The sequence below is a fragment of the Typopeltis vanoorti genome, chromosome 3 (assembly GCF_054136105.1).
Source record: "Typopeltis vanoorti isolate ZY-2024b chromosome 3, IOZ_Tvanoo_1.0, whole genome shotgun sequence".
Classification (NCBI taxonomy): Eukaryota; Metazoa; Arthropoda; class Arachnida; order Uropygi; family Thelyphonidae; genus Typopeltis; species Typopeltis vanoorti.
In genome coordinates this window covers 17095074-17107888 of record NC_143551.1, presented here as the reverse complement: position 1 = coordinate 17107888, position 12815 = coordinate 17095074, and the positions used below count along the sequence as shown (strand labels likewise).

Genomic DNA, 12815 nt, shown 5'->3' with positions numbered 1-12815 from the left:
TCACAGTCATTCCTGCACTCATATTTATCTATCCCAGGGGTGTCTATTTCCACACAGTCATTTCTGCACTCACTCATTTGTTCCTAGAGTGGCTAGACACCTGCTTCATTGCTTCTTCCCTAATATCTCTAGTTTCCATGGTTTTGCACTTCCAAATCTCACTGAACTACACTTTCTGCAAGCACCTAACTTAAAGCCATTTAAGTGCAGTCCATCAGGGATATACAGGTCCTTACATCCGTCAAATTCACTCCACATATATAAATTTCACACCATTCCTCCTGTACAATTTTCTCATTGGCAGTCATACTGAGGCAGCAGACTCACAATCTTTCCTTTCTTACTCTTCATTTTTGCTGCTTCTAACTCCTGGTTTTAAAACAATTAACTCATTCACTTCTTTCTTCTGCAAACTTACAGCTTCACTAACATCCTTTATCTTTGCACACCTGGAAAACATTTTTCGTCACTTTCTCATTAAGTATACCTCTTATCATTGAATCTCCATAAAATACCATCTCTTTTCTCCCAGTTTCTCACTCTTTTATGCTTTTCCCATTCACTCTTTCTTTCATTCTCCATCCTCCTCTACAACATGCCATTTCTCTAGTCGCCCAAGCTCACGTTTTGTCCTGTGAATTTCTTTCCTTGCTGGCATCTCATCATCCACATTATTACTGTCAACCACTTCCTTCAAGCTCTCATTCTTATTTTGTGCACTATCATTCACTACTTCTGCTATATTCTCCACAACACTTCAACAATCCTGCCTTATACCCATAATATCAATCACTTTATTCTTTCACTCCCAACACAACTCGCATTTCTTACGCTCGCTTACAAAACATTTCCGACAAATATTTTCTCCATTCTCATACCACAAACCTCTCAGCAATAAATACATAAAAAACATGCTACATCACACTAAATCTCACATGTCGATATCAGTTAACGTCAATGTCTTTGTTGCAATTTTTCTTTTATGCATTGGTTCCATAACGTAAAACATTTTTGAAAGAATATCGCATAATAATAGTCGAGACTAAACAACACAGTCAAAAATAAGCAAAATGCCACCAATTATATTTAACAATATTGCTAGTCTTCTTTTCAGCCATTTTCTGTCCACTGCTGGATGAAGGCCTCCTCCAGTTCTTTCCACCTTTCTCTGTTCTTGGCAATGGTTGACCAATTATTCCCAACAAATTTTGTCAGTTCATCACTTTACCTTCTTTTAGGACGTCCTCAGCATCGTTTCCCTTCTTTTGGATTCCAGTTCGTTAGTATAGTGGTCCATCGCTCATCTTCTCTCCTGGATAGATGTCTGGCCCATTTCCATTTTAGTCGCTTATGGTGAAGAATGATGTCAGTGATGTGAGTCTGGCGTCTTATCCAGGTGTTTTGCTTCTTATCTTTTAATGTGATGACTAGCATCACATCTCCATTTTTCTTTGAGTTGTTGTTAGTTTATTTGCCAGTGCTTTTGTTAGTGACCAAGTTTCACAACCATATGTGATGACTGGAAGTATACACTGGTTAAATGTCTTCCTTTTTAAACAGAGTGGGACATCATTGTTTTGAAAAATGCTTTTCAGTTTTCTGAATGCACCCCAGGCAAGTTGAACTCTCCTATTTATTTCCTTTTGGAGTCCACTATTTAAATCAATAAGATGACCTAAGTTTGTATATGAAGAGACTCTTTCCAAGAAATTGTTTTCTATTATTATGTTTTTTGGTCTTACAAAATGATTAAATATGATTTTAGTGTTTTCTCTGTTTATTTTTAGACTTACTTTTCTGCTTTCATGATATAGGTCTTCTATCATTATATTAAGGTCTTCTGGAGTGTTTGCAAAAATTTTGATATCATCTGCATATCTTAGGTGTGTTAAGTTTCTGTTATTAATTTTTATACCAAGGTTTGTCTGGTTTATATTATTAAATATTTCTTGAAGGACTGCTGTGAAGATTTTGGGTGATAGAGAGTCTCCTTGTCGGGAACCATTTTCAATTGATATTTTATTGCTATTTGTGTGAAGTTGGATTGTTGCTGTTGCAGTGTGGTATATTTCCTGGAGGAGGTCCATAGGGAGGAACTCCCTGATTCTGAAGTGCTTTGATTATTGCATTAGTTTTGATGGAATTAGTAGTAGATATTGCCAATATCTACTACTAATAATGACATCTGAGCAACATGCGTAAGGGCTGCCATACCCTGATGATGCCAGTGTCCTCTCCAATGAAAAAAAATCATTCGTTTCTATCATATCCCCTCTTCTCTGCCTGTTAGCTAAACTCTGCAACCCACATACCTTCAATCTCTCCTCATAGGGAACATTTTACAGACCTATCATGAGCTTGGACACTCATCTCTGAATCCTCTCCACCACCTCCTAGTCCCCTGGGAATACAGGTAACCAAATCTGTGCACAGTAGTCAACATGTGGCCAAATCATAGTTTTATAAAGAGAGATAATAACCTCACTATCTTTACTTGTCAATGTGTTCTTCAACATTTAAGTAATTCTCTGAGCTATTTTGCCAATTCTTGCAGTATCCTCTCAATTTCAAATTTCTATCCACTATTATCCCCAGATCCCTAGCCTCATCAACTTCCTGTAATCTAGTACCATCAATATGATATGAAGTATGTAACCCTTTCATCCCAAAGTGCATTACCATCATCATCATCATCATCAAATTCCTGCCATGTACCCTCAAGGGGTGTACAGGATATGACAGTACTACACGAAAAAATTACATCATTACTAACTTCCTATCTACAATTTTCCTCCAAATCAGTCTGTTACTTGTCAAGACTCCAACATTATCAGATCTTATATTTCTATCGTCTAAGGCACTTTGTACCGTATCAATCCACCTATATCTTGGTCTTCCTCTGGGTCGTTTTCCTGCCAACCTGGCAGAGAACACTTGTTTTGCTAATCTTTCCTCTCCCATTCTATTTAAGTGACCATACCATCTGAGATTAGCTCTGCTAACGCATTCCTGGATGCTGACAATGTCAAGTTCTTTCCTAATATCCTCATTTTTAATATGATATTGCCATTGATGCCATCTGTTCACGCCTCTAATCTTTCTCAGGACTCTCATATCTGCGGTCTCTAGTCTTTGGTCAAGTGTTTTACTTCTGACCCAGCTCTCAGATCCATAAGTTAAAATTGGTTTGAACACAGTCTTGTATACAGCTAATTTAGTGTTCCGACTAATTTCTTTCTTATTCCATATGAATTTATTCAATTGACTTCCCACCATACCAGCTTTGCTGATTCTGTTGTCTATTTCTATATTTAGTTTACCATCTTCAGTAAAAATTGTGCCTAAGTAGCTGAAATGTTTTACTTGTTCCACAGGTTCTCCATTCACAACACAGTTGACATTTTCAATGATTCTGCCTATTTTCATTGTCTTTGTCTTTTTATTGCTGACCTTCATACCATATCTATTACAACAGCTATTCAATTTAGTCAGAGAATCTTGCAGACTTGTAGCGGATTTATTTAGAAGTATAACATCATCCGCATAAAGCAAAGAGCTGACATTAACATCTCCAATTTCGATATCAGGTTTAATACCACATTCCTTCATAATGTGATCCATATAGATAATGAATAACAAAGGGGATAATGTACATCCTTGTCTCACACCAGATTTAACATTAAACCATCTTCCTGTATTTCCTTCAATTCTAACTGCTGACTCACAACTCAAATAAAGACTAAGTATTGCTTGATATAATGCCCCATTGACACCATATAACTGCAGCATATTGAATAGCTTCTCTCTTGGCACCTTGTCATATGCCTTTTCCAAATCGACAAAACTTAAATACAGATCTTTGTTATATTCCCATGCTTTCTCGACTATTTGTCGTAAAGTGAAGATCTGATCCTGACAGCCTCTATTTGGCCTGAATCCAGCTTGTTCTTCACCAAGCTTTTCTTCCACAATTCTTCTCAACCGTTTCTCAAGTATACTTGCATAGATCTTGCCAGGAACACTCAGTAGGGAAATACCTCTGTAATTCTCACATTCAGTTTTATTTCCCTTTTTATATATGGGTACTATGAGAGCTCTACTCCAATCATCGGGAATTCGTCCCTCTGTCCAGGCTTTCTGAACTATGCAGTGCAGCCACTGTAAGACTCTTATACCACCATACTTCAGCATTTCTGGTCGAATATCATCTACTCCTGCTGCCTTTCCACATTTCAAGCCTTTGATGGCTTTTTCTACTTCAAGTATGGATATGTATTCCTGACTGCATGCCTGGTCAGTGTTTTTTATCACTGTGCTGTCATCACTGCTTGTTTCATTTAGCAGTTTTTCAAAGTAATTACTCCATACTTCAAGGATATCTTTTTCTCCTGTTTTCATTTCACCTTTATCATCTCTAATTCCTTTTACAGCACTCTTTCCTCCATTCCTAAGCTTCTTCAACAACCTCCAGAATATTTTGCCACCTTCTTGATATTTATTTTCTATATTCTTGCCAAAGTCCTCCCATGACTTTTGTTTAGCTAGTTTTACACACTGTTTAGCTTTCTTACATTTGTCTCTGTATTCTGTAAGAGTAAAAGCTGACTTATTTGCCAGGAACTTTTGATATGCTTTCTTCTTTTCCTTCACTGCCTCTTTAACTTCCTGTGTCCACCAGGGAGTTCTGATTTTTTTATCTTTGCACACAACCTCACCACATGCCTCTCTGGAAGAATCAATCAATGTTTCCTTCAGAGTTTGCCACTGAATCTCCAAGGTTTGATTCCTGTTCTCAAACTCTTTCATTTTCTTTTCAATAATATTTCTGTATTTTAGTCTACAGTTCACATCTGAGAGCTGCTCAACTTTTATTCGCTTTAAAACTTTCTTACATGTTATTCTTTTCAATATGAAATTCAATTTTATCCTGCTCAAGACTAAATAGTGATCACTTCCAATTTCAAATCCTCTGTACACTCTGGTGTCCTGCACCAGGGAGAAAACATCACTATCAACAATAACATAGTCAATGAGACTTTTCTTATTCCTAGCCTCTTCTCTCCATGTGAATTTGTGCACATTTTTATGTTGGAACATGGTGTTAGTAATAACCAGTCCATGTCCTGAGCAGAAATCCAACAGATATTTGCCATTATTATTAGCTTTGCTCTTTTCTCCAAATTTTCCCAAAATATTTTTGTATGTCTCACAATCATTTCCTACTCTACTATTTAGATCCCCAACAAGGACCAACTTTTCATTTTTCATTGTGTCAGTTGCTTTTTCTAAAGCCTCAAAAAATTCCTCAACTTCTACCTTAGTAGAACCTTCTGTGGGACCATAGGCACAAATAAGTCTCATTGTCCAGTTCCCCATTCTCATATTTGCCCACATTACTCTACTTGAGACTGACTGCCATTCAAGAAGATTAGCCTCGTATTTTGTGTTGAATACTATGGCTACTCCTTCTTTTCCTTGATTGTTATTGCCTGAATATAACATTTTGTATTTATTGCTCAGAAAGATCTCACCAGTTTTGGTCTTTTTTGTTTCAGTCACCCCTATTATGTCGATCTGGTACTTATCTAATTCCTCAGCTAGCTCCATTTCTTTGCCATTCAGGCTTCTTACGTTGATAGTACCGATCTTTAACTCTGGTGATGTTGAGTTGGGGTTTGTTTTCAGATTTGTTCCAGTAGCTGACTTTTCGCTGTTCGCCCTGGTTCCCTGGCGAAAACAACGGGGGCCTTGTTTAACCGGGCGACGCCCCAGCCGGCATGAAATTTTGTCATGTTGTACCATCATTTTTTATTTTGGTTTAACCAATAAGAATACAATTTGGTCGGCTAAATCCCAAATTGCCAGCCCATCCTCGTTCGTTCAGTATCAAAGTAGATACCCAACAGGGTGCACCACGAGAAGGTGAGGATTGGACATTAGGTCAGAAGCCCTGGTCGGTTCTCCGCATTCCTTTAAAGGCTATGTGGAGGTCTCCTCTCAGTTATACAGCTTTGACCCTTAAGCACCCCAAGTGCATTACCTTATATTTTAAAACATTGAATTGACATCCATTGTCCTTTGCTCACACTGCCAATTTATTTAAATCATCCTGTAAGATATCTACATTAGCTTTATCAATAAATGCATTACAAATGTCGTGTGTTCTTGCCCTCCCTAGTTTGCACATCATCAGCAAACAACTTCCTGCCTTTAAATATTTTGCTATATCATTAATGTACAAATTAAAGAGTAGCATTCTTAGTATACAGCCCTGGGACACTCCACTAATCTCAGAATGTATCAGAAAGCAGAAAACTATTTCAAGTCCATAAGTGATATGTTTCATTCCAAAAGTGGAAACCAGTGAACTTACGGGAGAACACGTGTATATATATTTGCATACTCTTAAATTTTATGTTGTACATGGCTGTATAAAGCAAAATAATGCTTATTTTTATTACATTTTGACAGTGTTGCTATCATCAAGCAGTTTATACAGAGGTCTTATCAGAGTGATAAGAAAGACATCGTGGATGAAGAGACTGTATCACTTAACAACCAGAGCTGTTCACACGAAACTCTTCAGCAGGTATATATTTTATTTTATTTTATTTTTAATTGAATTGTAGACAAATGATGTTTCGTGAATGATAAATCGCAGACTTATACTAATTTAATGCATAATTTAATGTAAGTCATTTATAGCCATGGAAACAAGATTTGAGTGTTAAGGAGTGGAATGAATCATTGAAAGAGAGAGAGATCACTGATTACTCATTGCTTCACTCTGAAATAGAAAAGGTAATGATTTTTAAGGAGATTTTAAGGTACTGTTCCATTGATGAAAATGAGACAGGACTCTTCAGAGTCCTGTCTCATTTTCATCAATGGAGTTCAGGTAAGTTCTCGTTACCTGTTCGTTAGTCATGTTTTTTGATCTGCTGCCATAATTAAATAAATAACATCAAAAATCATGCGGATTTTTTAAAATTTAAAAAACATACACATAATTTTATATTTCACAAAATAAAATTTAAATAGCATTTAAAAATTACAGTAACATTAATTACAGTAAAAATTACAGTAACATGAAAGTTGTTGTGAATTTCTTAGTGTGACGACATAACATAACTTTGATTGTCTGCCTGCTTACAAGATTGTCGCTGGAGCTTTAAAAATTCACTATGTATACAATGAAGTTTCATAACATCATGTGCTGACATATTTGAACTTTTCTCGGCAAATCTTGCCAGAATGCATGCCCATTGCATATTTTTCTTATCTCATATTCTTAAATTTCGGGTTTAAATTTAGACCTTCGAGAGTGCCGTTGTTTTGGTATTGCCAGTTAATTGGATGCCAGTTTACAAGAGATTTTACTCTAATAAATGTAGAAATGAAGAGTAAGTAATAATTATTTTTTTTAGGTTATTTAGCTTTATTTTCATGTAGTTAATTCTGGAAATCCTTTTAATATGTATCAAACTGCAGAATCCTAAATGAAATAAAAATTATTTGAAGAAAGAAAACCCAATCTTGTTTAGAAATCTAAGAATTACTGAATGCAAAAAGAAGCCATAAGAATGATCATTGCATGGAAAGAGAATTATGTATTACTGGCATTAAAAGTAACTTAAAATTAACAGTTTTAGCATGGTTTGCAGTTAACATATAAGGACGTTTTGGTAGATCACCTGGTTGTTTATTCATTTGGTTAGCAGTGCAGAATTTTTCAAATGGGAAAGATGAAAGAGATGTATTATCTTCAGGAAAGTGAGAGGAGAGATTTTAGTGGTTTGTTATTTAGCCATTTAGTCAGTTATTACAAACGAGATAAGAGCTATTGAAATAACATTAATGCATTACAAATGTTGTGTGTTCTTGCTTAATTTCAGTTTCAACTGTTAATAGATTTCTTCAGTACTTTGAAAAACAGATTTAATTAAGTTCTTAAGTAGAACACTAATTTGCATGGTGAGTAGTAAGTGAGTTGAATACATTGCTGGAAAAAGTATCAGGCACACTGATATTGAAATAATATTAAAGGAAATGTAGGCATGGCAAAAGTGGAACTTCAACATTAGTGACATCATAGAGGTGTTGTGATGATTAGTAGTACTATGACTAGGATGAGGTAAACAGGGCACTTTCCTTCATGTAACAGAGCCAAAAAATGTACAACAATTTCTATAAAAATAATTTAAGAAAACGATATTTTTTTATTTTGTGCATTAATATTTGTTTCTTCAAACACAGTAGATTAATAATTTCTAATTATGTAGATTAATACTACATAATTAGAAATTATTAACAAACACAGTAGATTAATAATTCTAATTATGCACTGTCTCCAATTGAAGGCTCTCTTCAATTGAGACAGTGCATAATTAGATTTTCTCTAGATATGAATTTGAAATGGTGTATAATTAGCATTTTACTCGAGTATAAAAATACCTAGCTATGGCTTGACAATAATAGTGTTAATTGCTATCATTCCTTAATGGTGATAATAGTAAAAATGTATAGATCATGATGTATTAAGGTTATTATTATTCTTAAAATAAATAGCATTTCAGAAGTGACTTGTATTTTATTTATTTATTTTAGTTGATTATTGAATTATTATTATTTGGCACCTCCAGGGGGTCCAAAGACTCATCGAGGGAGGGCACCTATTTTACAACACTGTCTCCACCATTCCACCAACTAACTACACCAACGGCATCTACTGCCCACTATCACCACTAGTATTTTTCAGAGACAATCACAAACATCCGTGCCCAACGCAGGATTCGAACCCACAGCCTTTTGGCAGATACGCTAACCACTCGGCCAACCAGGCCGGCAGTAGACACAGAATGCAGTAGGCACAGTTGATGCTCACTGTAGCAAATCATAGAGACAACAGGAATAGTTTTCTGTATTGAACTTCTTTAGAATAGCATTTTATTTTTTAGCTGAGACATTTCATTAGCATATTATAGTAACGTGTAAGATATTAAAATGCTGTTAGGTAGCCATTTATATTAGTATTATTATTATTAGTGGTGGTGTATGGGCACTTGTAGGATATCTGTATATCCCACAAGATTAAAATATATTAAGTGAATTAAAGTTAAAAGTTAATTATAAGGTATTAATTTGTAAATTTGTTTGTTAAATGTATGTTTCTTTTTGTATGTCATGAACAAGATGATTTGAAGTGTTATTTTTCTTTTTTGTCTACTGAAGTTGTGTTAAATGTAAAATACATTTATTTAAATCTGATATTAATGGTTAATTATAACTTTCTATGAGCTGTCAAAAATTTATAATGTTGATGTTTATCAAAACAAATGTTTAATCAGCTCCCTCCTCTCTCTCTGCCTGGAGTTTACAAAGTACCCTGTTCCTGTAAGCTTGCGTACTTTGGACAGACAGGCAGATCAGCATCCATCTGCCTGGAGGAACACAAGTCGTACATCGTTAAACACAACTATGGCCATTCAGGCTTGGCTGACCATGTTTTGGACACCACCCACAGAGTATCATGGAAGAACACCATGCTCCACCACAGCAAATTCAAGAAAGAGAGACTTTTCTTAGAAGCAGCAGCAGATCTCGGAAACCAACCAAATCTTAACAAATACAGTTGCATTAAGCTTCCGAAGATTTGGGAAGCAGTCATCACCAGAGGTCCCACCTTACATTCCAGGCCACCTACTACTGCCCTTAGAGGGCGCTCCACCTAAATGGGACTTTATTGTCACCCACGTGGTTGGGCTTAGTATTGTAAGTTTTTGTGTGCATGTTACATTAATTGTCTTTGTAATCCCCGTAGATGTCCTAGTGACTAGGACGAAATATAGGAAGTATTAAATTCTATTTTAATTCTTTTTGAGTGTTGTAAAAAATCCATTAAACCTCCAACATAATGTCCTCACAGCACTTAAGCCTCTACACAAGAAATAAACAAATGTTGTTTACAAACGTTGTCATAGCGAGTAAAGCAAAATCACCATTATTATTATCAGAAGTGATTAAATGAGCTTACTCAGTTTGAGAAAATTGTGAGATGAACTGTTATAATTTCTGGCTGTTTCATTATGAAATTATAATGAAATAAACTTTTCTGTGTTGTGGAGAAAGAACTTCGTCAAATCAAGTCCAATGCTGGAAAGCAGTAATAGTGGCACATGATGGTAGACTTGACTGGAAGTTTCCCTTTTGCATTTCTGAGCATGTGTGGAAGCAAAAAGAACATTAATGAACATTGCTAGGTGTTTAGCTGTCATGGAGTAGGAAAGGTGTTCAGCAGGAGAAAGCTATGCCATTTTCTGTGTGTCTCTTGGATGAAGATGAGTTATGTTTTATTCAGCATTCTGCGATTTTAGGATGCAAGAATTTATGGCTTATGTTGCTGTCATATGGAGATCAGTTTTTGTGTTAGTCTTTCTCCTATGTGAACTCAAAAAGGAATAAAAGTTCTGTAGGAGGCAAGTGTAACTTTTCAAGAGCTTTGTCTATATAGAAGAATATCTGTTGTTTTATGTGATTGAAAAGAAGTTGTGCACATTTGCTTACATAGTAGGTAAGTAGTTGATTTGATGTATATATTTGTGCTTTTTTGTAAATTAAAGATTTTTTTTTATTTTGGTTAAAAAGTATTTGAAGACTCAATGGATTAAATGAGTTTAAAAAGGATAATTTAGAAGTTAGGTTGCATATGATATATCCTAGGATACGAACCTGTGTGCATGCTAGATATGGGGCCTAGTTTTGGTGTTTTTGTTTCATTTTAAATATGAGTTTTAAACCACTCGGAGTGTAGGTGAGTGAGGGATGCAAGTTAAAATGTACCCCTTCACACACACACACACACACACACACACACACACACACACACACACACACACACACACACACACACACACACACACACACACACACACACACACACCATGAAGTCTGAAGACTCATGGTGAGAGATCCAAACTATTGCATCTCTCCTTGAACCCATTAACTGAAAAATCATTCACATCTGACTGGCAACTCATTCTATTCATTTGCCACTCTCCAAGTGAAAAATCTTGTCCTCACACCTTTACCAACCACATTCTTACTCAATTTCCAGGGATAATCACTTTCAGTCTCCTCTGGCCAAGTGCTGAAATATTTTTCTTACATCATTCTTATAAAATCCTTTAAGTCATCATCATCATGCGTATCAAGGATTTAGGCCTAGCATGGCCTGTTCCGGCCTTAGAAGTCATCGTTTAAGAGGGCGTCCTGGTTTTCTTTTTCCTAATATCCTTTAAGTAACTTAAATATTTCTATCATATCCCCTCTTGTTCACTTATCAACCAACTTTTGCAACCCACTTACTCCTCATTCTGTCCTCATAGGGAACATTCCCCCCAAGCCACTCACCTCTGGATCCTCTCCACTACTTCTTCATTCCCAAGGAATCTAGTTGACCAGACCTAAGCATAGTAATCCAGATGTGGATGTATGAAATCCTTTTCATCAGTTTCCTGGTGTGCATTTTCATCACTGTGGTATGCAGCTTATAATCCTTTTAATCCAAAATCCAAATCTCTACACCTCTCAGCATTAATCTGAGGTTTGTTATCATTTGCCTATACTATGATAGCCTATTTAAATCACCTCACAAGCTCTCCACATTGCCTTGATTAACTACCCAGTTTGCATCAATCAGCAAACAACTGAATATCTCCCTCCCGATCATTTCCTGTATAATTTATGTACAAATTAAACAGTAGTGGTCAAAGCACAGAGCCTTGCATCACACCAACTAGTCACTTATTTTCTCCTGGATTCTACTCTTCCATATACTACTTTTTTGGTATCTGTCCATCAGCCACCCTCATAATTACCAGTTTCACGTCCTTCTCCATTTGTTCTAATTTGCATAACAAGAGTTCCATGAGGGATGTAAGTTAAAACATATTCTGTCAAGTGACTTTGTAAAATCCAGCAGTATCATTGTGTAGTGGATAATGCAGCCATTCCCTTTATCCAACTCAGCTGTCACTATTATAAAAAGTTAGTAAATTACTAAGGCATGACTGACCTTTCATAAAGTCATATTTATACTTAATGGAGCATCATATTCTTATTCACTCATTTCTGAATTCTTTCTCTTGGACCAACTTATCCAGCACTTTTATCATTACTCCTGAGATACTGACTGGTCTGTAATTTGCCACTGCAGTCTTAGAGCTCATTTATGCAAAGGAATTATTTTACCCTCTTTCCTCTCTCTTGGGACTTTGCTAGAGCTGAGACTTAGCAGCCTACTCAGAGGATGTTTAAGTCCTTGCATATTCTCATAAAACACAAGCTGATATCCCATTTAATCTCATGGTCATATTTACATTAAGATTCTGAAATATACTAAGTACTTTCATCAATCTCTGTTCTCACATCAGTCACAGCAGTAACCTCACTTGGAAGCTATATGCTTGCATAGTTACTCCATACTCATTAATGTTATCCTTCCATGTTTTTCACATAACAAAAACTCTTCGGAATTTCCTTTGGCCTACTCAGCTAATTTCTTTTTTGATAATCTGATTTTCCCTTCCTTACTATGCTGATCACTTTTCTTTCCTGACCTTTGTGTTGTTCATGAGCTTGCCTGATTTCTCCTTGTATACCCTTCACAACATTCTTTTTTATTATTATTATTTGTAGCTCCTGCTTAATAATACTACCCATCCATCTAATTCCCATCTTATTAATCCTCCTGACGTTGGGTATGTAGTTTGATATTGTTTCTTCCAGATATACCTGGATGTATAGACAAGAATATA

The 12815-nt window shown here is 35.9% G+C and overlaps 1 protein-coding gene across 2 annotated transcripts in view; it reads left to right on the top strand.

Moving 5' to 3' along the window:
* The window catches only part of Trm1 (tRNA methyltransferase 1), a 182111-nt gene that overhangs the window by 17329 nt on the left and 151967 nt on the right, over nt 1–12815 (top strand). For both annotated transcript variants that reach the window (XM_090390569.1, XM_090390568.1), the window contains exon 2: nt 6472–6589. In XM_090390569.1, coding sequence (XP_090246695.1) covers nt 6472–6589 — 118 coding nt within the window. The remainder of the gene's footprint in view (nt 1–6471; nt 6590–12815) is intronic.